At 27.2% G+C, this 24,031-nt stretch overlaps 11 protein-coding genes across 11 annotated transcripts; 7 read left to right on the plus strand and 4 right to left on the minus strand. All coding sequences in view use genetic code 12, as the record gives it.

Annotated features, from left to right (window-relative positions):
* Positions 1 to 306: 306 nt before the first annotated feature.
* On the plus strand, positions 307 to 642 carry CYC1 (cytochrome c; the record flags this gene model as incomplete). Its single annotated transcript, XM_051763711.1, has 1 exon — positions 307 to 642. The coding sequence occupies one exon, from the start codon at positions 307 to 309 to the stop codon at positions 640 to 642; it is 336 nt and encodes a 111-aa protein (XP_051619214.1).
* A 354-nt stretch (positions 643 to 996) lies between these two features.
* KGF54_003154 (uncharacterized protein) lies at positions 997 to 1,761 on the plus strand (the record flags this gene model as incomplete). The annotated part of the gene is made up of 1 exon (XM_051763712.1): positions 997 to 1,761. The coding sequence occupies one exon, from the start codon at positions 997 to 999 to the stop codon at positions 1,759 to 1,761; it is 765 nt and encodes a 254-aa protein (XP_051619215.1).
* A 153-nt stretch (positions 1,762 to 1,914) lies between these two features.
* On the plus strand, positions 1,915 to 4,908 carry KGF54_003155 (uncharacterized protein; the record flags this gene model as incomplete). Its single annotated transcript, XM_051763713.1, has 1 exon — positions 1,915 to 4,908. One exon carries the CDS (start codon positions 1,915 to 1,917, stop codon positions 4,906 to 4,908), a length of 2,994 nt encoding a protein of 997 aa, XP_051619216.1.
* A 569-nt stretch (positions 4,909 to 5,477) lies between these two features.
* KGF54_003156 (ubiquitin-specific protease) lies at positions 5,478 to 7,250 on the plus strand (the record flags this gene model as incomplete). Its single annotated transcript, XM_051763714.1, has 1 exon — positions 5,478 to 7,250. The coding sequence occupies one exon, from the start codon at positions 5,478 to 5,480 to the stop codon at positions 7,248 to 7,250; it is 1,773 nt and encodes a 590-aa protein (XP_051619217.1).
* A 1,821-nt stretch (positions 7,251 to 9,071) lies between these two features.
* On the plus strand, positions 9,072 to 10,250 carry KGF54_003157 (uncharacterized protein; the record flags this gene model as incomplete). Its single annotated transcript, XM_051763715.1, has 1 exon — positions 9,072 to 10,250. One exon carries the CDS (start codon positions 9,072 to 9,074, stop codon positions 10,248 to 10,250), a length of 1,179 nt encoding a protein of 392 aa, XP_051619218.1.
* Positions 10,251 to 10,638: 388 nt separating this feature from the next.
* Positions 10,639 to 12,558, minus strand: CWC22 (U2-type spliceosomal complex subunit; the record flags this gene model as incomplete). The annotated part of the gene is made up of 1 exon (XM_051763716.1): positions 10,639 to 12,558. One exon carries the CDS (start codon positions 12,556 to 12,558, stop codon positions 10,639 to 10,641), a length of 1,920 nt encoding a protein of 639 aa, XP_051619219.1.
* A 143-nt stretch (positions 12,559 to 12,701) lies between these two features.
* On the plus strand, positions 12,702 to 15,305 carry KGF54_003159 (uncharacterized protein; the record flags this gene model as incomplete). Its single annotated transcript, XM_051763717.1, has 1 exon — positions 12,702 to 15,305. One exon carries the CDS (start codon positions 12,702 to 12,704, stop codon positions 15,303 to 15,305), a length of 2,604 nt encoding a protein of 867 aa, XP_051619220.1.
* A 47-nt stretch (positions 15,306 to 15,352) lies between these two features.
* On the minus strand, positions 15,353 to 15,565 carry KGF54_003160 (uncharacterized protein; the record flags this gene model as incomplete). The annotated part of the gene is made up of 1 exon (XM_051763719.1): positions 15,353 to 15,565. The coding sequence occupies one exon, from the start codon at positions 15,563 to 15,565 to the stop codon at positions 15,353 to 15,355; it is 213 nt and encodes a 70-aa protein (XP_051619221.1).
* Positions 15,566 to 16,059: 494 nt separating this feature from the next.
* KIP2 (Kip2p) lies at positions 16,060 to 18,213 on the minus strand (the record flags this gene model as incomplete). The annotated part of the gene is made up of 1 exon (XM_051763720.1): positions 16,060 to 18,213. The coding sequence occupies one exon, from the start codon at positions 18,211 to 18,213 to the stop codon at positions 16,060 to 16,062; it is 2,154 nt and encodes a 717-aa protein (XP_051619222.1).
* Positions 18,214 to 19,835: 1,622 nt separating this feature from the next.
* Positions 19,836 to 21,242, minus strand: KGF54_003162 (uncharacterized protein; the record flags this gene model as incomplete). The annotated part of the gene is made up of 1 exon (XM_051763721.1): positions 19,836 to 21,242. One exon carries the CDS (start codon positions 21,240 to 21,242, stop codon positions 19,836 to 19,838), a length of 1,407 nt encoding a protein of 468 aa, XP_051619223.1.
* Positions 21,243 to 21,618: 376 nt separating this feature from the next.
* Positions 21,619 to 23,730, plus strand: PUS7 (pseudouridine synthase; the record flags this gene model as incomplete). Its single annotated transcript, XM_051763722.1, has 1 exon — positions 21,619 to 23,730. One exon carries the CDS (start codon positions 21,619 to 21,621, stop codon positions 23,728 to 23,730), a length of 2,112 nt encoding a protein of 703 aa, XP_051619224.1.
* Positions 23,731 to 24,031: the final 301 nt, after the last annotated feature.

Genomic DNA, 24,031 nt, shown 5'->3' on the forward strand with positions numbered 1-24,031 from the left:
AATCACGCGAATGACTTTATATATCTCTGTTTGTGTTGTTTTATCTCTTGAAAATGTATTGTTACTTAATTGAAAAATTTCTAAAAAATTTTTAATTTTTTTTTAAACCAATTAAAATTTTGCAGTTTGAAATAAATTAAATATTATTTATAAATAGCAAAAAAAATAAAAAAAATTAAATTACAACTTTAACATTTAAACATTTAAATATAAAGCAATTCTTCAAGTTTACGTTTATCTGAATATATATTCGATTTTTAAAATTTTTAGAATTTTTAATTTCAATTAATACATACATAATCCATAATGCCAGCTAAATACGAAAAAGGTTCAGAAAAAAAAGGTGCAACTTTATTTAAAACCAGATGTTTACAATGTCATACTGTTGAAAAAGGTGGTGCAAACAAAGTTGGTCCAAATTTACATGGTGTTTTTGGTAGAAAATCAGGTCATGCTGAAGGTTTCTCATATACCGATGCTAACAAAAAGAAAGGAGTTACTTGGGAAGAACAATCAATGCATGATTATTTAGAAAATCCAAAAAAATATATTCCAGGTACTAAAATGGCTTTTGGTGGTTTGAAAAAAGCTAAAGATAGAGATGATTTAGTTACTTATTTAAAGAAAGCTACTTCATCTTAAATTTAATAATTCAAGAAAACAATCCCAAAGGGACAATATACAACTGTCAAATATTTATTTCAAAATAAAATTCATCAAATTTTAATAGATTATTTTTTTTATCAAAGGTTTTTCTCACACTCTGTATATAATAGTTATAAAATAAAAGAATCACTTTATTTAATCGCCTTACCGGTTGTAATCGATTTGATCAATTGATCAAAATGTATTGAATTGCCTTGATGGAACTCATCTGGAATGTCACGAAATTTCGAAAACTATTACGTGAATCAAATTTGCGACAAGAAAAGATATTTTTGTTTCTATACAATTCGAAACAATTATACGATTGTCAATATAAGATTATTAAGAGATATGAATAACGATCCAAAGATACCAGTACAAGTCAATCCAGATGAAGACACAGAGTGGAATGATATACTACGTGCCCATGGTGTAATACCAGAAAAGCCACCAAGTCCAACACAACAATTAGAAGAAGCATTAGATGAAGCAGTAAGAAGACAGCATGATAATAGATTAGAAAATAAAGATCTTGACGAATTGGATGCATTAGAAGATGAAGAAGATGAAGAATTTTTAAATTTTTACAAGCAGAAAAGAATGAATGAAATTAAAAAATTATCAGAAAAGAAAAAATTTGGATCAGTTATACCTATCTCCAAAAATGAATATGAAGATGAAGTGACCAAAAGTTCAAAAGATACATATGTAATAGTTCATCTATCATTACAATCAAATTTACAAAGTAGATTACTAAGTTCATTGTTAATTGAAATTGCAAGAAAATTCCCAGAATTAAAAGTATGTGAAATTCCAGCTCAACGATGTATTGAAAATTATCCAGAGTCAAATTGTCCAACTTTGATCATATATCATAATGAAAATGTGTTGAAGCAATATATTACATTAACTCAATTGGGTGGGAACTCAACAACTTTACAAGATATAGAAAAAGTTTTGGTTGATTTGGGAGCAATAAATGAAAATGATAAAAGATTGGTTGTAAATGATGAAGATGAAGATTTACAAGAATTCAGAAGGCTAAGATTTGCTAAAAAATCAGTTAGACAAGATAATAAAGACGATGAAGACGATGATGATGATTTTTATGACTAAGTTTTATGTCTCATGATGATGTTTGACGACAATAATGCATTTGGTAGTTATTTTTATTTTTGTACATAACAAATTTGCAATAAAATTAGAATATAGATTTTTTACAACCAAATTTTTGAATTCTTGATATTATTCATATTCACCAGTTTGACCATGACTTCAATTATAACTGCAAAAATTCATGAATTAATGACAGAGACTGGTAATTTAGTTGATCAAATATCAAATAAAAGTTCACATTCTTCAATTAAGCCGCTTAATGGAGATAATTCAAGTGTTAATGTTTCAAATGAGAAGGAAACACCATTGATGAATTCTGGTGGAAAATTTAGCTCAGTTAATTTAAGTGAAAGCAGTGAAAATGGTAAAATAGAAGAAAATAATGGCAAATCATCTGAATCAACCGAAGAAGCCATTGCTTCATCAAAAAATGCAACAAGTTCAATTGAAAAAGCTGTTTTTCAAACTGCAAATAATGTTATTGATGTTGCAATTCCAAGCTCAAAACATAGTGTTTCTGCACAACAATCAGAAGCTAAATCAACAGATCAATCAGAAGCCAAATCAGCAGACCAAGTTGAAGTTAAGTTGGTTGAACAATTGGAAGTTAAATCAGAAGAAATTATTAAAAGTCCATCATCAATCAGTTTTCAAGAAATAAAATCATCACGTAGTTTTTCACCACCTCCAACGTTTTCACCACCACCTTACAAAAGTTTTAGTACTATCAAGCCATCAACTAAAAGAATGAGTACCCTAGTTGCAGGAGATTTACCAGAGACATCAATTGAAAATGACATTTCAAGATCAAAGACTATTATGAATGTTGTTGAAAACAAATTTAATCCAATTAGTAAAACCTTGAACATGAAACCCACTATAAGAAAATTCAAATTAATCAACAGTGGACATTTGACTTGCTATTCACCGTTATTAGTGAATACTACAACTCAAGATGAAAACAAAACTCCACAAGTCAATTACTGGATATCATCTGATTATGATCAATTTTTTGGTATAAATAATTTTCAAAGAGAAATTGAATTAACTAAATCTTTAAGGAATGATGAAGATTCACTAATAAATTTAAATGATGAAAAAATTATTTACATATCAACTAAAATTTTAAATCCTGATAAAATCTTCAATATTTTTTTCAAGAACTCAATCAACAAAAGAGACCTATACATTGATTTAATTTTGAATAACAATGGATGTAATATATTGTTACAAATTATGAGATATTTCAAAGAAAATGAAATCAAATTGAACTCGAAAATTAATTCAGTTTATATAAAATTTTCAGCATCTTACGTTAATCAAATTAAAGTCATATTCAACTTATTGACCGAGAATGCTCAATTTTACCAAAAAATCAAATCCTTAGGTTTATTCATGGGATTACATCATTACGGTAACGGATATGTATTTGGATTAACTGATAATACAATGAAAATAAGATTACCACCGTCACTTGAAAAATTAATAGTTGCAAATGGATTGAGTTTAAATGATTTTGCTCATTTACCAATCACTATGAAAGAAATTGGATTACATAATGTTAGTGATATTAATTTTAGTAGATTCAATTTAAATAAGAATTTATCAAGTCTTAGCATTAATGGTGATATAAGATTATTTGGAAGAATTGATAATTATCCAAAAGGATTTTTAGAATTAAAAAGTTTAAAATTTGATTCATCAGTTGTTGTTTGTCATAATTTTTTCAGGTTTAACAATTTGACATCGTTAAGTTTACTGAATTTATCATTTGCAAGAACAAGAGAATTATCATTTCCATTAAGTTTAAGAAAATTAGAACTAATCGATTGTTTAATTAGTTCCCATATGACTGCATTTCCAGATGCTTTAAGATTATTAATAATTATAGATGGTAAATGGAGATGTAAAAAAATTTGTAATATGAGTAGACTACAAAGATTAAAAGTTGAAAACTGTGATGTTTCAGATTTAGATGATAAAATTATAAGTTGTTTAAATTTGTTGAAACTAGAAGTCATTAATTGTTCAATTAATGTTGATAATAAATTTAAATTTCCATTGACTTTGAAAATTTTAAAACTAGTTAATGTTTCATTACAAGGTATTAATAAATCTGCGTTCCCACCATTTTTGGAAATTGTTAATTTAGAACTGAATGATTTGGAGTTTTTATTACCTAAATTGAATCTAAAGATTTTGAGAATGGATTCAAATAATTTAGATGAAGTAATTGATGCAGCTGAATTACCATTAAAAGATATTATATTATCAAATAATCCGAGAATTCAAGACATCCAATTACATAATCAAACCACTTACTTGAATGCTTCCAAAACAAATATTAAAACAATTTTAGGTGATGGATTATCGAAATTGATATTAAATGAATGTAAAAATGTAAATTGGAAAGAATTTAAATTTCCAAGACAAATTACTCAATTAAGTTTAAAAAAATGTGAATTAACTGAATTTGAAATTTTTGAAAAATTACTTAAATTGAAAATTTTGGATTTATCAAATAATAAATTAAATAAATTTAACTTGAACAATTTTGAAAATTTACAAGATATTGATTTATCTTTTAACAATTTGGAAGAATTGAGAAGTGAAGATTTTGCTTATGGTTCTGTAAAATCAATAAATTGTGAATCTAACTGTATTAAAGAAGTTGAGTTAGATAAATTAAAAAATTTAGACTGGTTACAATTGTCAAATAACAAGCTTTCAACATTAGCAGACTTGGAATTACCAGATAGTGTTAGAAACTTAAACTTATCAAATAATGAAATTGAAGAAATAGATCAAGATTACAGAATTTTCAAAAACCTTCAATTTCTAAATTTAAGTAAATGTAAAATTTCAAAATTCAACACATTAATATCAAACAACTTGATATCATTAAATCTATCAAGAAATCATCTAGGTTATAAAAATTTCATTATAGAATTTGAAAAAATTGGAAAATCAAATTTAAAATTCTTAGATTTAAGTAATAATTATTTCACTACTTTTAAATTTGACATTTTTAATCACAAAACTAATGGAATCGAATTAAATGAAATTAATTTGGCTAATAATATGTTTGAAGAACTTCCAACTAAGATTCCTGATAATATCTTGTCTGCTATTTTGTTTAAAACTTAATAATCGGTTTGGTGATTGCTAATGGTTTTGTGGTTTTGAAACGTACATTTTTGGTTGCGAATTAATAGTTTGTTCATAACTTTTAATAAATTTTGTGCATACAATGAATATTTCTGAGATTCGATCAAATTGATTTATTATCCAGCTCTCAAAAAGGCTTCAAGCTGTGTCAGACACAAGAACAAAGTCGGCAAATTGGACTAATTCATGAGGTTATACTTTTCATTCTATTCATGTTCCATTTTGATCACAATACCATTAAATAAAATTATAATCTCTCTCTCTCTCGAATTTTCAGTCAAAAAAAAAAAAGAATTAAAATAAAGATCAAATAAAAGTAATTAAGGTACAACTTAAACTTTTCTTTTTTAATCAGACCAAATTAAATACATCAACAAAATCAAGATTTTATTATTATCAAAAAGACTTTCATTTACTTTGCATTTTGTACAGAACATTTTCATTTCATTAGTTTCACTTTATTTCAAGTTTTTCATTTATTGCATTTTTAAACCATAATTGCCATATATTATATTTTTTGCATCATTTTTCACAACCATTTATAAATTATGTCATCATCAAGAAAATCAACTCCTATTTCTACGAACAATAATAACTCAAATAATTCAACAAATGGAGATTCAAGATCAAACGAGAGTTCACTACGGGATATAAAAACAGAACCACAAAGTGGTAATGGAGATATTAAATCAATTGCATTAATAAATTCAAATTTTAAATTCCTACCTGATAATTATAAATCTATAAATTCATGTCTACATTTGGATCAAGTCTTGGAGTCCCGAGCAAAAGACACGGTATTCGATACATATAAACAAGCAGTTATAATATCTCAACCTATACTAAACACAACAATATACAAATTAAAAAAAGATGATTCATTAATAAATCACGACAAGATTATGAACAAAAAAATCTCAAGTTTAAAATGTAGTGATTGCTCCAAATCAAATTTCCAACAAGTTATGATATGTTTACAATGTCCTCATGTTGGATGTGAAGAACATTCATTTTTACATTATAAAGGAACACAGCATATGTTTGCTATTGATCTGAAATTTGGATTATTATTTTGTTTTAAATGCAATAACTATATAAACCATCCAGAATTAGAAAAGATAAGATACAAGATTATAAAAAATAATGATGATGAAATTAATGAAATTTATGAAGATAATGATACTAAGTCAAAAATTCAAATTGATGAAAATTATACGGAACCAAATAAATTATCAATACTTGGATTAAAAGGTTTTGTAAATTTAGGAGCTACATGTTTTATGAGTTCAATATTACAAACATTCATACACAACCCCATAATAAAGACACAATTTTTCAACAACGATTTACATTATTTTAATTGTGAACATTTGAAAAATCAAGAAATTAATGGATATATAGGAGAAGAAAATGCATGTATAACATGTAGTATAGATTTGATTTTTAAAAATTTTTATAACGTGGAAAATAATGAAGGTTTTGGAATGACTAATTTATTAACTACTGCATGGTACAAGCATAAATCATTGGCGGGATTTCAAGAACAAGATGCTCATGAATTTTGGCAATTTTTGCTAAATGAATTACACCAAGATTATCAAAGAGTATTGGTGACACAAAAACAAAATGATTTAAATCATACAACTAATGGTAATGGAAACATCAAAATTGAAGATAAAATGAACATTGATGAAGAAGAACCAGCAACTGAACAATGTAAATGTATAACTCACTCAACATTCTCATTTGAATTACAAAGCTGTGTGAAATGTAACTCATGTAATTCAATAACAGAAACAGTAGATCCAATGATTGATTTATCATTAGAAATAAATCACTTAGTTCAAAAACACAACAAAAAAATCAATCTATACGATTGTCTCAATCTATTCACACAAGAAGAAAAATTAGATTCACCAATAAAGTGTAAATTTTGTTTCAAAAAATCAAAAGCTACAAAGACATTAAAACTTAAAAACTTATCACCAATATTATCAATTCAATTAAAACGATTCAACCACAATATCGTAAGCGACACAAGTTCCAAAATTGAAACACCAGTAGAAATCCCACTATACCTCAACCTACAAAAATACCTCACAACAAAAGAAGAACAATCACAAAATGAAAATCAATTTTTTGAATTATTTTCAGTGGTTTGTCACATTGGTTCAGTAAACACGGGACATTATATAGTATACATTAAAAATTTCCAAAATTTATGGTTTAAATTTGATGATAGTGTGATTTCAATCGTTGATCAAATGAATGTTTTAAATTCAAATGCATATTTATTATATTATATAGTTCATAACTTATAAGATTATAATATGATAAAAACGAACTTATTTTTAGATTAGTAAATAGTAGAGAGGCTTACGTTTCAAGGTTCAAGTTATTGGGATTTATCGGTTTGTTCGAAAAAAGAGGCGTCTTTCAACCCTTTGGCAGGTTCGCAATTTCTTTTTATTTACTTTTACTATTTTTAAATTCTCGTTGCTGAGCATCAGCCTTTATACTTCAATACAAAAATCGTTTTCATAACCGCTAAAGATAAGGTCAAGGTCTGAATCTATTTTAATATATGAATATTCTTGGTCTATCTCATATATTTGCTCGACACGTTGTAGAAAATTGTGGTGTTTATTTAAGGCTGAAAAATTTCAATTTAGTCAAAATAAAGGGTTAAATGATAGCCTTTTATCTTAGCGGTAGACTAAGTATAATTCTTTGTATAGCAAAGCTTAATTCCAGGGATTGGCCTTGCGCAGGTATAAACCTAAAACTAATGTCGCTCCATAGAGTTGATGTAAATAAGAGTGAAAAGATGATGTATTTCCGTGCTTCGAATAAAGTATTAATTCAATCTAATATGTATGTCGGTATTAAAAAATAAAATTAAAAAATATTGATCCGATACAAAACACAAAATCAAAATATATGCATTCAATTAATTAACCTAATTAGGTATTCTAATTGATTTTGTGGTTTAATAATAATGTACTTCTGTATTTTAGTATTTTTCAATAATACATTAAAGATACGAATTGAAGCACTAAACCAATTTTATTACGTTTGATTTGAAACATTACTTTACTACATTACTGTTATTAGTAATAAAGTACAATTGAAAGCCTGCTGAAAGATAGGACTTAAAACTGTTTCCAATAGTATATGAGTGGGTGAAACTTCATCTCTTCATTTAACTCCAGCACATATGTTCAAATTCATGACTTAGAAAATTTTAGTTGATGAAGATGTCATGTAAAATAAATTTCTTGCTCTTGGACAAGAAAAAAACATCAATATCTTACAATAGATATAGAATTATTCAAAGAATAACTAAAAAAAATGATAAGGTTGAAGGTTAAATATTTATACAAAAATAATTTAAAGATGTTGATTTTGTGCATCGCCCCTCCCCCACCCCTTTCAAAAAGTTATAAACTGTAAAATACTAAAGTTTAAAAAAGATAAACCCTTTCATTTTTGAATTTTAAGTTAGCAAATTTATTCGTTAATGTACTAAAATTAACTTTAAATCATAACTATTATAATGCTTAAACAGCAAGTATTGTCAAGCAATTGACATTAATACAATATATACACCTAACAATATCCTGAACTAAATAATAATTTACAGAGCTTTTAGTAAATAATTTTGTGAAATATTCGCTTCTTATTGTGTTTTAGTTCGTTTTTTTGATTTTGATTTTGTGTTAAATTTGTGATTTTATTTTTCAACAAATTTATATCAACCTTGTTAAAAATTATTGTTTCCACTTTTTTATTTAGTTTCTTTTTTTACAAATTTTCTTAGTCCAGATGCTTAGCTGAAGTTAAACTTGACAATCTTCACATAACGAATATTTCTTATGTTATGAAGATTAATCGATTGTACATAATTTCCACCATGTTTTATTGTTTCTTAATTTTTTAATTTTGTTAGGATTTGATCTTCATAAAATATTCAATTTCTTTTATTTAAATTATGTTAAATATTCCAAATTATTATAAATTTAAAATTTATTATGAATTTCATACATGAAATAGTCTAGAACTATACTTTGTTTCACAGTTAATCACAATCATTTAAGTTTCAGATATTTTCGTTTCAAAAGTCACTCATTCAATTCGAATTAATGTTTCTAATTTCGTTACTCGTGTTTTTAAATTTAATATTCGCTTCACCAATAAACTTGAATAAAAATAACATAATTGCTAAAAGGGATATATCATGGGATCCACAATCTGCTTTTCAAACAACTATAAATACTACTTGGAATTTATTTTGGAATACTCAATACCAGGCTTTTAATGCATATGATCCACAATGTCAAGGTGGGTTTAATTATGATTCATTATGGAGTGTTGCTGTTGCCAGTAAAGCTGTTGTAAATGGTGGTGACCCGCAAAAGATTCAATTAGTTATGAATGCATTATATAAATATCAAAATACTCAAACTGGTTGGTTTACAAGTACTCCAGGTGGTGGAGAAATATATACTGATGATAATGCACAAGTTGTTTGGGTATTTTTAGATGCTTATAAGATAACATCAAATCAACAATATTTAAACACTGCAATAAATTTAATGCATTTAATTCAAACTCAATGGTCCAAAATTGGTGGTATATTATGGCAAGTTGGTCAAACATATGTTGCTTCTATCTCAACTACTGAGGCTGCTTTAAGTGCTGTTAGAGTTTATGAATATAATCAAGATCAAACTCTTTTGACATTTGCTAATAGTTGTCTTGGTTGGTTGGATACTCATTTAACTGATACCGATGGGTTTTATTTTGATGGTTTGGATAGTAATACATGGTCGATTAATCGAGGTAAATTGACATATACTGTTGGTACTGCTATTTCTGCCTATACTTACTTATCAAAATTTACAAGTAATTTACAATATTTGAATAAAGCGGTGACCTTAGCTAATTCGGTATTTAATTCAAGAGTATTCTTAAGTGCTAATGGAGCATGGAATAATAATTTGAGTTACTCCCATTTATTATTTGTTGGAATAGCAGACTTAATATCAATTGGAGGAGCAACACAATTTTCATCGGGTTTAGAAACTCAAGCAAATTTTGTTTGGTTATTTGATCAATTAAGCCCAGGAAACTTTGGAGATTATCAGAATATAAAATCATTACATGATAATTATGTACAAGTAACTGGTGACAATAGCATAGGTTATACTTTCGTTGCAGATAACTATTGTAATGGAAATGTTGCACAACCAAAAAGAACTTTATTAAATGATGGTTCAGCTGCTCAAATTTTTAATTCGATTGCTAGAAGTACTTCATAGCAACGAGCTGTTAGCAATTATGTCAAGATGGCGTTTCAAGTTACGTCTTATGGTTAGAAGCTTAAAATGAGTTTTTCAATCTCTTTTTTTCACAAACTTTTTTTTTTCATTTCTTTTTCAGACAATTATTATTTTCAATTCTTCAATACCCCAAAAAGTATGTAATGTTTTCAAATTTATATTTTCAAATTTTTTATATTTTAAAAATTATTAGTTTTACTTGAATAAACACTTATTTATATCTACCCCCTTTTTTGTCGACCCCTTTATTTCTAAAACACTAGCCACATTCACAAAAGCGAGAAAATGTAGAATTACAATTGTTAAGAACAGAATTGGAATGCAAAGTAGAGAAAGACAAATTTATTGACATTATGATCATTATATATTAATTCATTGCATTTAATATTTTATTTAATCTAGTTCTAGAATCATCATCAGAATCAGATCTTTTTCTCTTGAGTGGTTCACGAGAAGGAGTTCTTGAGTCATTCTCACTTCTTTTTGTTTCTTTTGTTCTACCTCTTTCTTCAATCGGGGATCTTGAAAAAGATTCTCGAGAGCCTGATCTACTTCTTGAAAAACTTTTTGAACCTGAACCTGATCTACTTCTTGAGTAACTTCTTGAATAACTTCTTGAATAACTCCTTGAATAACTTGAGCCCAGTCTGCTCAAGCCCGAAACACTTCTGCTTCTTCCTCTAGAACCCATCTCTTCCAAATTTGTTAATACTTGTCTCAATTCTTCAGTTAAGACACCTAATCCAATAGCTGTGAAAAAATTGATTGAGAATCTAACGTGATCTGTATCTTTTGGAGTTACGTCTATAACTGGGAAAATACCACCAATGGAAAATTTGACCTTTTCATCATTCAACAATGCTTTCTTCAAATCATTAATACCCATTTCTTCAACCATTTCCTGAAATATGAACTTCAATAAAATTCTTTTTGGAGCATTTGTATCTTGTTCAGTTAATTTTATTTCATTCCATGCTTTTTGTAATTTGACAGATTTTGATGCAAACAAATGACCGAAAAACTTACCTGTATTTCTTAAACTATTTGTATCAAAATTCTCAATGTTTGAATAATAATATTTGAATAATTCAATAAAATTGTTTTGCCAATGAAAATTTTTACTGCATAATTTTTCTCCAATAACTCCAAAATATTTTGAATATGTTTTTTCTTGGGAACAACATTTTATGATCATATCAGACAAAATTTTACTATCTTCTGAATTGGAATTTGATTTGGTTTGATTAAATTTGAGTTTTAGAAGTTTAAAAACTGCTTCATCTGATGACATTGATGACATCACTGTAAGATATACTTGTTTTTGAAATTGTGATAATTCAGATTGACTTAAATCGGAAATTACTGGAGCCGGTTCAGATATTGCTAGTTGAGTATCTTTGGATATTTCTTCTTCATTCTCTGCTTCATCATCTTCGCCCAAGATTTCATCTCGTAATTTTTCATACTCTTTTTCATTACTTTCGAAATTTTCATCATAAATATACAAATTTAGGTAGTCTCGAGATTTTATTTTATCTGATATATCAATTATATGAGTTTCTTTGTCTTCGTCGTTTACCAAATTCAATTCATCTGGTATCTTAGGGATTGATTTAAATTCAGTTTGACCATGTCTAAGTATAGCTTTTATCGATGATTTTGACTTATGACTTAATTCTTCATTCTCCTGAATAAGATCTTTAAATCTATTTAGTATCATCGTAGTAGCTGGTTTTGATTTTTCATTCAAAAATTTCCCCACTATAAGAAATAATTTAGTAGCTAGTTCAATATCTCCATTTGTTGGATTTTCCAATAACAATTGTAATATTTGTAAAACTGAAACTTCACTAACTACTTCAAAAATTGTTAAATAGCCAATAAAGGAAGAAGAAGAGTGACTTAGTTTATAGTCATTTGCCATATATGATGATTTGAATTGTAGTATAAGTCTACTTGACAATAGTTTTCCAATTTTTGGTACTTTTGAATTCAATACACTAATTAATGATGCATATAATTGTGTTTTATTTGTAATATTGAGTTGATTTTTCATAATTGATCTGACTAACAATCCTCGACCTCGTAGTATGTTCAATTTGAATAAATCAAGAATTGTAGTTTTGAGGTTTGATTGATTAAGTTGTTCTATTTGTTTATTGATGGATGATTTTAGGGTTGACCAATATTTTTTCTGGTAATCGTCATCAAATTGTTCATTCCTAGTCCCATTAGTGCTTTCGGTTGCAGGTAGATCTTCTTTGTTATTCTCATTCCCTGAACTCATTGGTATTACTTGGTAAAATTGGTGATGTCTGATATCTCGAAAATCTGCGGCTCAGAAAAAATTATTTCTAGATAATTTTTAGATGCAAAAAGCATCTCTTACAATCATCAAACTTCAACTCTATCTCAACCAAACCACACAAGATGAAGAAACCAAAGAAGGAAAACATAAAGAAAGTCACAGAACTACTACATATTCCTAGAGAAAAAACGAGTGAAGCTCGTATCAAAATACATATACGAAAGAAATTGAATGATATAATGCAAAATAATGGAGAAATGATAAGGTACAATAAAAGATTAGTTGAAAGAGTTCAAAAGGGTTCAAGAGAAGAAAGTACATTACGAAGAGCTTTAGGTTACCTCAAGAGAACTTATGACTCGGTAATGTTTCAAGATAGAAATGGTAAGCCACTAAATGTCAGTAAACTACGATTTAATGATTTGAAATTTCGTAATGAACAATCAAAAGTTATATTTGATAATGTTATGAGAATAAAAGATGCAACTAGAAAACAAGTGAACAGAACATTAGCATTAACATTATTGGGAACAAGTAATAAACAATTAAAAGATCCATATTTTATAACTAAAAATGTAGTAGACTTACTAGCATATGATCAAGAAGCTAAAAGGGCATCGTATTTATGTCGAATAAGTGATAAAAAACATGCAGTAGTTGGGATGAATACAATTATGGAATGGCATTTTGATAGAAACGATCAGAAAAGTGGAATCAAAGCATTTAATGATAGAAGAGATTATGGAATTAAAAGTGATGGATATACATATTTAAGATTATTTGATGGAGTTTCAAAAACAAGTCCCTGGGGTAAAGTTAGTATTGAGATGTGTGATAGAATGATTGAGATTTTTAAAAGTGGGAGAGAAATTTTTCAAAATGATGAAAATAAAAAATTAGAGACATCAATTTATAATGCATGTTTGAGTATATTAGTGAAAAATTTCGATTATAGACAAGCTAAAGCATGGGAATTCTTTGATGAATTAATGGAAAACAAAGAATTGGGAATCAGAGGTATAGTTCCCGACTCTCAAACTTTTACTATTTTGTTACATGGTATTAAAAAGTATACAGGTCATGAAAAAAGTAAAATCTTGGAACTGAATGATATATCATCCCATGAACGTATTGTCAAATTATTAGATCTTGAAGCTGGTCATATCAAAACAGCTGAAGCTATTTTCCAAAAAGTCAAATCATTAGCTATTCCACCAACCCCAACCTCAGATCCGGAAGAAAATAAAAAATTAATATCACGTTGGAATAGAACAAGAATCAATATAGATATGCCACTTGTTGCTACCTATCTCAATAGTTTATGCAGTCGTGATTCAGGTACGGGTGTGGATCTTAAAGGTGGATCACATTACTTATATAACGAAAGAGCTTTAGAAGTTTTAAGAAATTTATCACCAGAAATTGAGTTAATCTTGAAATTTTTAGAAAAAAGCGATGGAAATTCGAATGAAACAATAAAAGCATCTCAAAAAGTGCAAAATCACACTGATTTAAGAATCAGACTTGCATTAAATGGTATAAAAAACCAACCGAAATTAACATACGTTGATAAAATAGATGATTTAATTCCAAAAAATGTTGTTAATGGATTGGATTCAGATATAAATCCAAAAGTTCACATGAATTATCTTGATAAATTCAAACCAAATACAGAACAACTAATAGACTTCAGACGTGATTTGAATTTTGTAGAAAAATCAAATAGAAATAAGAAATTAAAAGTTGAAAAGAAGAGATTAGAACCATTGGAGCATTCAGTTAATGTATTTTTGTTAAATCAATTTTTCGATTGTCTTATAAATATGGGTAAATTCAAACAATATGTTGAAGCATTTTGGTTTTCATTAATTCAATGGGGTGGATTAAGACTATATACTGCAGACTTAAAAAAACATAATGTTTTGGAAAATTTTCTTGATAAAGTAAAGCAAATACGTCTGCATCAAACCGGAAGAGTTCCATCAATAATGGATGATGCGATGTTCAATTCGTTCATATATAAAGTTGGAGAAAATGGAAGATTAAATGGAACCACTAAAACTAATATAATAATGGAAATGTTTACTGCTTTAACATTTGCAAGATATAGAGTCGAGAGTATCGAAGTCAAACAAGATCATATTGAGAACATGTACTCAACTTTCTTCAAAGATATCCATTATTACAATGATTCAAACAAAAAATCAGGTTACAGCACCAAACCACAATTAAAATTTGATCAATTAGATGAATTTTTAAAAAATCTAGTAACTTTTACAAATGTTTATGCTGCATATATGAAAAAAGCAGAAATATCATTTACACCAAATGATTTTTATCAATTTATGGATAAAGTTAATAACACAATAAATTTCGCAAATTGGTTGAAAGTAGAAACATTAGAACAAAAAATCCACATTAATAAATTATTGTTAAAAGCAAATATCAAATACTACAGGCCAAAATTTATGATTTCCAAATACGATAAATCAACATATGTTGCCACAATAGAAAAGACATTTAATGATTTAAGTAAATTATATAATGAAACAGAGAATTTAAATGAATCAAATCAAAAGATAAAAAGTGGATTAAAGAAATTAATATCAATAAATTCTTCAGATGTGAAAGACAGTGAATACGATACTAATGCTGAAAAATTCAATTCATTAGTAAAAGAAATTTATGATTTAATAGATGTAAATAAAATTGAAATTACACAGTAAATAGAAACCAGAATGTACATATAATTTATATTGGTTAGAACCTAGAACTATAGCTGAACAAACATCATACTCAAAGCAAATACCAGGACTATCAATCCAAATTTGTTAGCGACTTTATATTGACTTTCTCCAGAATTTTTAAGTCTTATAAAATTCTGACCACATGCATAAATTGATTCCAAAGTACTTTGATTAAATTGATCTGAGGTATATGTATAAGCTCCACAATTAAATCTGATATCAAAATCTGAAGCATCCATTGCTTTATAGTTTTGTTAGTAAATTTTGACTGTAGAGCAGTGCTACATGAGTTGAAAGTATATGAGACTTGACATGGTATTTATAAGTTTCGATTTCTGATTGTTTGCCAAATACCAAGAATTTAAAAATATACCTGATCATATGTAAAACCTCTTAAAAACAAGCACAAATGCAAGTAATTATAAAAAATTGGACTAAAACAGTTATGGAAATGACCAAATGATTTACTCAAAGAACGTATACATGTAGACTTTTAAAGTCAAATCATAAGTTCAGATGGAAAAATCATTGACCTCAAGTCACCAATTGTTCAAGGTTCTGAAAAAGTTTCTCATTTCTAATTTCAGGTCTGAAAAAGCTACCATTCAATTTTGTAGATGTTTCAGATTTGTTTCAATACGATACATCATTAATGTTTGAAATAACTTATGGTTTTCAAACGAAAGTCAGAACATTCGTGATTTATTCATACATTATCTAATCTATACAAGAACTATAAAGTTTGCATTATATCAAAACTAGCTTTTGGCTTTTTAGGAGTAACATTTCGACTTTCATGACTAGACAATTTATAATTCAAAAATTCAGGTTCATTTTCTTTATCTACCCCAACACCACCACCACGACTAACAGAACTTCCTCTTGACGTTATATACCTTTTATAATCTTGATCCATTATGCTATAATTTGATTTAGATAATGTTGATGTATGAGGGGAATGATTTGTATTTGATTCTACTAATTTTCTGAATTTTGTTGTTTTTGTGAATGATTTTATAATGTGATCTTTATCTTGAATTGTGTTTTTTAAGTGGATTATTTCTTCTTCTTGTTCTTTTAGTACTTCCATTAGTTCTAAATCTTGTTGTGGTGGATGTTGTTGTTGTTGCGGTGATTGGTTTAATGACATTGATAATTGGATTTCTAGACTGTTTATGTAGTTTTTGTATTCATTCATTTCGTGATTTACTCTTTTGTAGAATTCTTCAATGTTGGTCATTACTAACTGAGTGTTGTCGAGATTGGAACCTAATATATCGTTTAGGATATTGTCTTTTATTATTATTGTTTCTGTTTTTTGTAAATCTGTTAATTTGTTCAAGTGATCTAGTTTTTCTAGTAATACTTTATTCTCTGATCTTAATTCTTGTTCTACAATATTTGAAGATGATGATGATGTAAAAATATCATTGTTATTTGGATTCGTTGATGATGATTTTAATATGAAGATTTCTTTCTTTTGTTGTTCAATTGTATTATTCAAATCCTGAATTAATTTCAAAGCTTCTAAATCATTAGTTTCAATACTCTTCGTGACATTTTTCTCAACATTTATAACAATATTTTTAGCTCTTGCTGCAAATCTCAAAGTTTTATAGGTTTCAGAAACTGACTGATTTATACTTGATGTTACAACAGTATGATTAGTTAGATTTGATCCCATATGAATAGTACATAATATCAGCACTAGACTTTTACCACTCAATGCAGGTTGTAATAATCTTGTCAATTTTGAGTCTCTATAACTTATATGATTATCAACCATACCATTTGAAGATGACGATAATCTATTAATAACATTACTTAAAGCCAATAAAGATTTGTTAATGTATGAACCTTCCTTTCTTCTTTCTAAACTTGCCGATGCTCTTTCTGATCCTGCTAAATCACATAATGATAATGTTGATAATATTTCATTATTAGTTAATGTATTCATACACTTGAGTTTTATTTGTAAAATTGAATGTGATCTTGATGATCTGGAGTTGAAATCTGTTGCACTTGTTTTTCTATTTAGATCACCTCTTTTGATTAATGATAAAATTTGATCCTTTGATGTAATGATTGGTGAATTAAGTCCAACTACTTTAATACCATATTCTGGATCATCTCTTATTTTTAGGTCTAATTGTGAAGCAGTATTGTTATCTAATAAATCAATAATTCTTTCATTATATATTTCAAGGTATGATAAATTTATTTGAAATTTCAAAACATCACTTGATTCATCAATCTTTTTAAAAATTTCATTAATTGACAATTCAACAAATCCTAATTCATTATCATCTCCTTTCATACTATAAGTCTTTCCTGAACCTGTCATACCATAAGCAAATACAGTTCCATTAAAACCTTCATTTAAAAATTTTTCTATTATTGGTTTACAAGTTCTAATATATACTTGATAATTATTATTAAAATTAATATCATTTGCGGGAAATACATTATCAAAAACAAAGTGAGTTCCATCTGGATTATTTGAAATTGAATTACTAAAAGGATCAATATTCCAATTTTGTTGTTGTGAGGAGTGCTGATAAGATTGTGGATTTGGACGTATTGAAACTGATATAGTACCAAAATATGGTTCTTGACGATTTACATAGGTGCTTGAATTAACTGGAGTTCCTGGTCTACTAGCTAATGACGATCCTGGTCTTGACCTTGGTGGTTGATGATGTTGTTGTTGAATTGGTGAGGACGATCGTAACATAGTTGGTCTTGAAGGCGGTCTAAAACTTGATCTTGTAGTGGTATTTGTATTTGTGGTTGTAGTATTAGTTCTAGTTGGTGTTGACATAGTTGACATTGAAATATTTGATATATTATTAATAGTTGAATTATCTAAAGAGGATCTTGACCTCATTGGTGGTTTATGAGACTTTGGAATAGCTATAGTTTTTGACTTCAATTAAGCTTCTATTTGTGAGATTATTTTGGAATTAAATTGCAATTGTGATATCAAAGATATGGCATGCCAAAAAAATATCAAAATTCATTCCAGATTTAAAGATCTGTATAAGATTTGATGTTTACTTTTAGTCCATTTTAGGAAAGATAATTACTTTGTAAAATTTAGAACTTAAATTACGTAAGCCACAATTGGTAGCTACTTCTTTTTTCTTTCTTTTAGTCTAAATTTAATTTTTTTAGTTTATCCATTTTAGATTCAACTTTTAAGCATTGATAATAATTGAAGCACGTTGGATGTTAAAACGGTAGATTTTTAATTGGTTTATTTTAGATACAATGTGTTGAAAACCTATATTTAAAATTGCTTTTCAGTCTGTAATCTGATGCTGATAATGCATAATTATTGGTTTAATGTGGTTGAAGATAGTGTGATTGGATAAATGCTGAATACTTCGACTAAATAATGCTTTGTTGTCACACGGTAATTTATTTGTCTTTAAGTTAGTGACAAGTTCGACGTAGATTTAGATACTTTTCTTTCAATCCTTAGGTCGCATTATACATTTATTACGAAAAATACATATATTTAAAATTATGTCGGAACGAGAATTTTCTAATTCAATTCGTTCATTCATCTTAAATAACATTCTGAATTATAATGATGAATGATGTTGAATGAAAGAATTTAATAGAGATTCAAATCTCTTAAATATAGTAGATTCTCGATAAGATAAAAATATTTATTCTTACTTTCTAAAAATTATAAAAATTATAAAATATTGTAAATTTTTGGGGAAGTATTTATATAGACTACTTCAAAATATTAATATAAAATTATATATGATATAAAAACGATAAGATAGAAAAATATGTCGTTATCACGACATTTACAACTAATATATATTTATACAATTTGATTTATGTTAAATTAATTCAATTCAAATGAATACACCACATGTTTAATTATGATTGCAGAAGCTTTTATCATAATAACCAAATCTTTTACTTTTTATTTTAACATAAACTTTGCACTGGCTCCCAGGTCCAACAATATTATTTTGAGAAGCCAGCTGAACTTCGGTTTTAATAAGAAAACAGGCTAGTCCTCGCTTTATTATTGTCATTAGATTATAAAATTAATATCAGAATATTGGGGTTCAATATAATATACTTCTTTTAGAAATTTACAAGTCAATAGCGATTGTGTATCTGTTCTATTAGTTGCACAATGTTGAATCTAGCCATTCAAATGATTGTTAGAATGATTTAAAATTTTAATAATTTTTTGAAACTTAATTTGATGACAACGTTTTGAATGTTGTCATCTCAATTTATTTTTTAACAATTTAATTGTATGCTCAACGATTAACTTGATTATATAATTTGTTGATAAAATATTAAGAATGCAGATCGACCAAATCACGGTAATAAGTGTCTAACAAATTTACTTAAAAAAGAGTACAATTAATTACAAAATGTCTTCAAAATTTATCGAGTTTTATTATAAGAGTCTGTATTTATCATAAACATTCATTATTTAAGGGATTTAATTATCGACTGATTTGATTAGTTTATTCATAAAACAAAACAAGCACGGTCAGTTATATCTTTACCATACCATATACTCCAATCTTTATATTTATCACTTAATTTACTTCCAATTTTTTCAAATTCATTCTTAGCTTTAATAGCAGATCTAATATCATAATAAAATACACTAAAAGATAATTTTCTTGAAATAACTGATCCAATATCCATAATTTCTCCAAATGGTTCAAAATCCATTTTAATATCTTGAATTTGTAAATTTTTGGAATAATGAATTTCAGGTTCTGGATAAAACATTTTATCTCCTTGTCTTATCTTTTTACCAATGACTATTTTAGAAATTATTAAGCATCTTCTACACCCATTTGAAATTATTTCATTATACAAAGATTTTGGTAATGTATAATTCATTGGTGGTGATACAATATTTGAGAAAGGTTGAGTAATTGAAGTTTTATTTATACCTCCAACTATTGCATTATCGTTGTTGCTACAACCTAAAATAAAACCATCATAATTTTCAATATCTTCATTTATGGTAGTGGTGCTTATATAACCATGATTATTCAAGAATTCTTGATCAGACCAATCAACTTTTAATTTTATACCATTGACAATTAATAATCCAGTGTTTTTACCATATTGATAAAATTGTTTAGCTTGTTGAGGAAATATAAAGTATATTTCTAATTTGTTATTTGGTAATTTTATAATTTTTTCCAAAGGACCCCCACAAACTTGTTGAATTACTGAATTAACACCCATTGATTGATCTAAATTTGATATAGTTATACATCTTCTTATGTTTTCATTATATGTTTGTTGAGCTTGCTGTTGTTGTAATTGTTGTTGATGTTTTCTTCTTGTAAATAAAACTTTACTAAATTTTTCATTATAATTAAAATTGGTGTGTTCGTTTTTATTGCCTAAACTTGGATTTCCAGCTAATGGTTTTTGTTGTTGTTGATGATTGATTAGTTGTTGAATTTGTAGAGGTTGTTCACTTAATTTTTTTTGGTCGTTAACTAAATTCACATTATTAATCTTATCATCATTTCCTTGTTCTTCATTTTTTTCAACTAAACTATCACTTCTTGTAAATGGCCAAGAACAAACTTTTAAAAAGTTAGACCTTTTGCTGGTCAAAGGATTACCATTTACATTGTTACCATTACCATTATTATTACTAGCATTAACAGTTGGAAATTTATTGCTATTACTATGATCTTGAGAAATTGCTCTTGAATAAGTAAAACTTGAAACTCGTAAAGAGTTTGGTGATGATTTTCTTATACTTATGTTATTAGGTTGGTGATTATCATTTGAAACAACTTGTTGATTGTTTGAGTTTTGATTATTTTCTGATGATGAACTTGATGCTGCTTGTGGACTTTCAAGTAAAAAAGTTTCAGGATGAATAACTTGTTTTATCATACACTTTATATTAATTTTGAATTAACTTGCTAAATGAATTTTAGATTATAGAAAAAGTGGGGCCCTATGATTTTTTTGTTCAATCAGATTTGTAAGTGGCAAACTAATAAACAAAGATAGTTAATCGTATATGTAAATCTTTACAATATTGTTCAATTGAAAATGTAATATTAATTAATTTTCCATATCAAATTTATAAATTTTGCAGTCAAATTTATGTACAGGTTTGACTTAAAACTTAACACAAAGTTAAATCATCTTCTCTATGATTTGAAAAATTATTGAAACCAAAAGAATAAAGAATTTTTGCAACAACTTCAACAAGGATCCATTAGGTTGTATGATTAGAAGTTTACGTCATAGAATAATCAATATAATGACGCAACAACTAAAAAGAACCACATCAGCAGAAGATGAGATTTCAAATTCAATTATAAAAAAATTCAAATCAGAACCAACTCAAACAACCACTACTCCAGCATCATTTGGTATATCGGAAGAGGATGTGGGAATATTGAAGTTTATAAATAACTCAACCACAGGATTCTCGGGACTACTTAAAACTTTACATTGTGATTTTCAAGTTAATGAGATACTGCCGAATAATCAAGTTGTCCATTTGATTGATGAAGGTATAGATGTTGGTAAAACTAATAGAGAGAAAAAAATTGAAGCAGCAAAAGAAAGAAAAGGAAAAAGCGAAGAGGAACCACCGAAGGAATTGAAGGAGGAAGAAAACAAATCAAATTACGAATTATCATCTGAAAATAAAGAACAACTTTTAACTTTCATAACACCTGAAGAATTAACTGAAATTGAACAATTATTCACAACTGGTAACAACATGGAAACCAAAACTTCTTTTGATGATAAAGAAAAAAGAACAAAGTTACATCAATTATTCCGTGAATCATTTCAAAATAAGTTGGAAACAGTTACATCACCAACAAACACATTCAAAATAGCTATAGCTAAGAACAAAGGAGGTAATCAAAGAAGAAACAATAACAACAATAATGGACAAGAAAGTATGCATCATGTAGATGAAAATGGGGTTATTAATTATGGAGCAGGTCAATTTAAACCATTTTTACATTTTACAGTATACAAACAAAATAGAGATACAATGGATGTTTCAAATAATATTGCTAAGATGTTAAGAATACCACCAAAGACTATAAATTATGCAGGTACGAAAGATAGAAGAGGTGTAACATGTCAAAGATTTAGTATAAATAAAGGAAAAGTTTTGAGAATTAATGCATTAAATAAAATGAAAAATTCAAATTTCAAATTAGGTTCTTTTAAGTATGAAGATAAACCTTTAAAATTAGGTGATTTGAATGGTAATCAATTCACGATAACTTTAAGAGATGTTAAATTAGCTAATAATGAAACTGATACAAATATAAAAGCAGTTATAAGTCAGTGCTTCAATAGTTTTAACCAACATGGATTCATAAATTACTTTGGAATGCAAAGGTTTGGATCATTTTCTGTACCAACTCATGAATTAGGTAAAGCTATATTACAAGAAAATTGGGAAAAAGCAGTTGAATTATTATTATCAGAACAAGAATTATGTTCACCTGGTACTGTTGAAATGAGAAAAATTTGGAAAGATACTAAAAATGCTAAAGAAGCTCTTGCAAGTTTACCAAGACATTTCGTTGCTGAGAATCATATTTTAAAAGTATTGACAAGTGAACCACAAGATGAAAACAAAAATTTTAAACCTCACTCATACCTTAAAGCTTTATTGTCAATACCTAAAAATTTAAGAATGATGTATGTACATTCTTATCAATCATATATTTGGAACTTAGTAGCTTCGAAAAGAATTGAATTATTTGGCTATGAAATTCAAGAAGGTGATTTGGTTTTAGCTGGTGAAGAATCTACAAAATTAAAAGAAGATGATGAATTTGAAGAAGATGTTGCAAATTTTGAACCAATACCAGTTAAAACAGTAACGAAAGAAGATATCACTACCAAAAAATATTCAATATTTGATGTAATATTACCAAGTCCCGGTTTTAAAATAACATACCCAGAAAATGAACAAATTCAAAAAGTATATATAGACACAATGTCTTTTGATAATTTGGATCCTTTTAGATTAATGAGAAAAAATAAAGAATTTTCTTTAACTGGAGCTTATAGAAATCTTATATCAATACCAAAAGATTTATCATATGATATTGTTGAATATCAAAATGATCAATCACCATTAGTTCGTACAGATTTGGAAATTTTAGAAATTTTAAAATCAAAAGGTATTAAAACAACTCCAGATTCTGAAATAAATATTGAAAATTTCGGTAAAGAAGCCATAGATAGTAGAGTTATAAAACAAGAATTAAAAGAAGGTGAAGAAATTAAATTAGCAGTAATATTAAAAATGAAATTAGGTGTTAGTTCATATGCTACAATGGCGTTAAGAGAATTTATGAGAATTGATACCTCAAGATATGCTCATATGAAATAAAACAAATACCTCCAAAAATAGATCAATTGTGAATATTACCTTGTAATACTATTTATAGAATACATTTCGTAAACATGTGTTACATCGTTAAAAACTAATTTGTTAATTCTTTCTTCGTCTTCATCTTCGTCGTATAAAAAGTTGCAAAATAAGACGAAACGAGATGTTTCGTATTCGCATTGAAAAACTAAAATAAGAAGAAGATCATTAAGAAGTTACAATAATTTACGCGCTTTACTTTTGATTGATGTAATTACAATTCAATTTCACTTGCTTTGAAACAAGAAAGATCATTAGAAAA

The sequence above is a fragment of the Candida jiufengensis genome (assembly GCF_024610255.1).
Source record: "Candida jiufengensis strain CBS 10846 chromosome Unknown scaffold2, whole genome shotgun sequence".
NCBI lineage: Eukaryota > Fungi > Ascomycota > Pichiomycetes > Serinales > Debaryomycetaceae > Lodderomyces > Lodderomyces jiufengensis.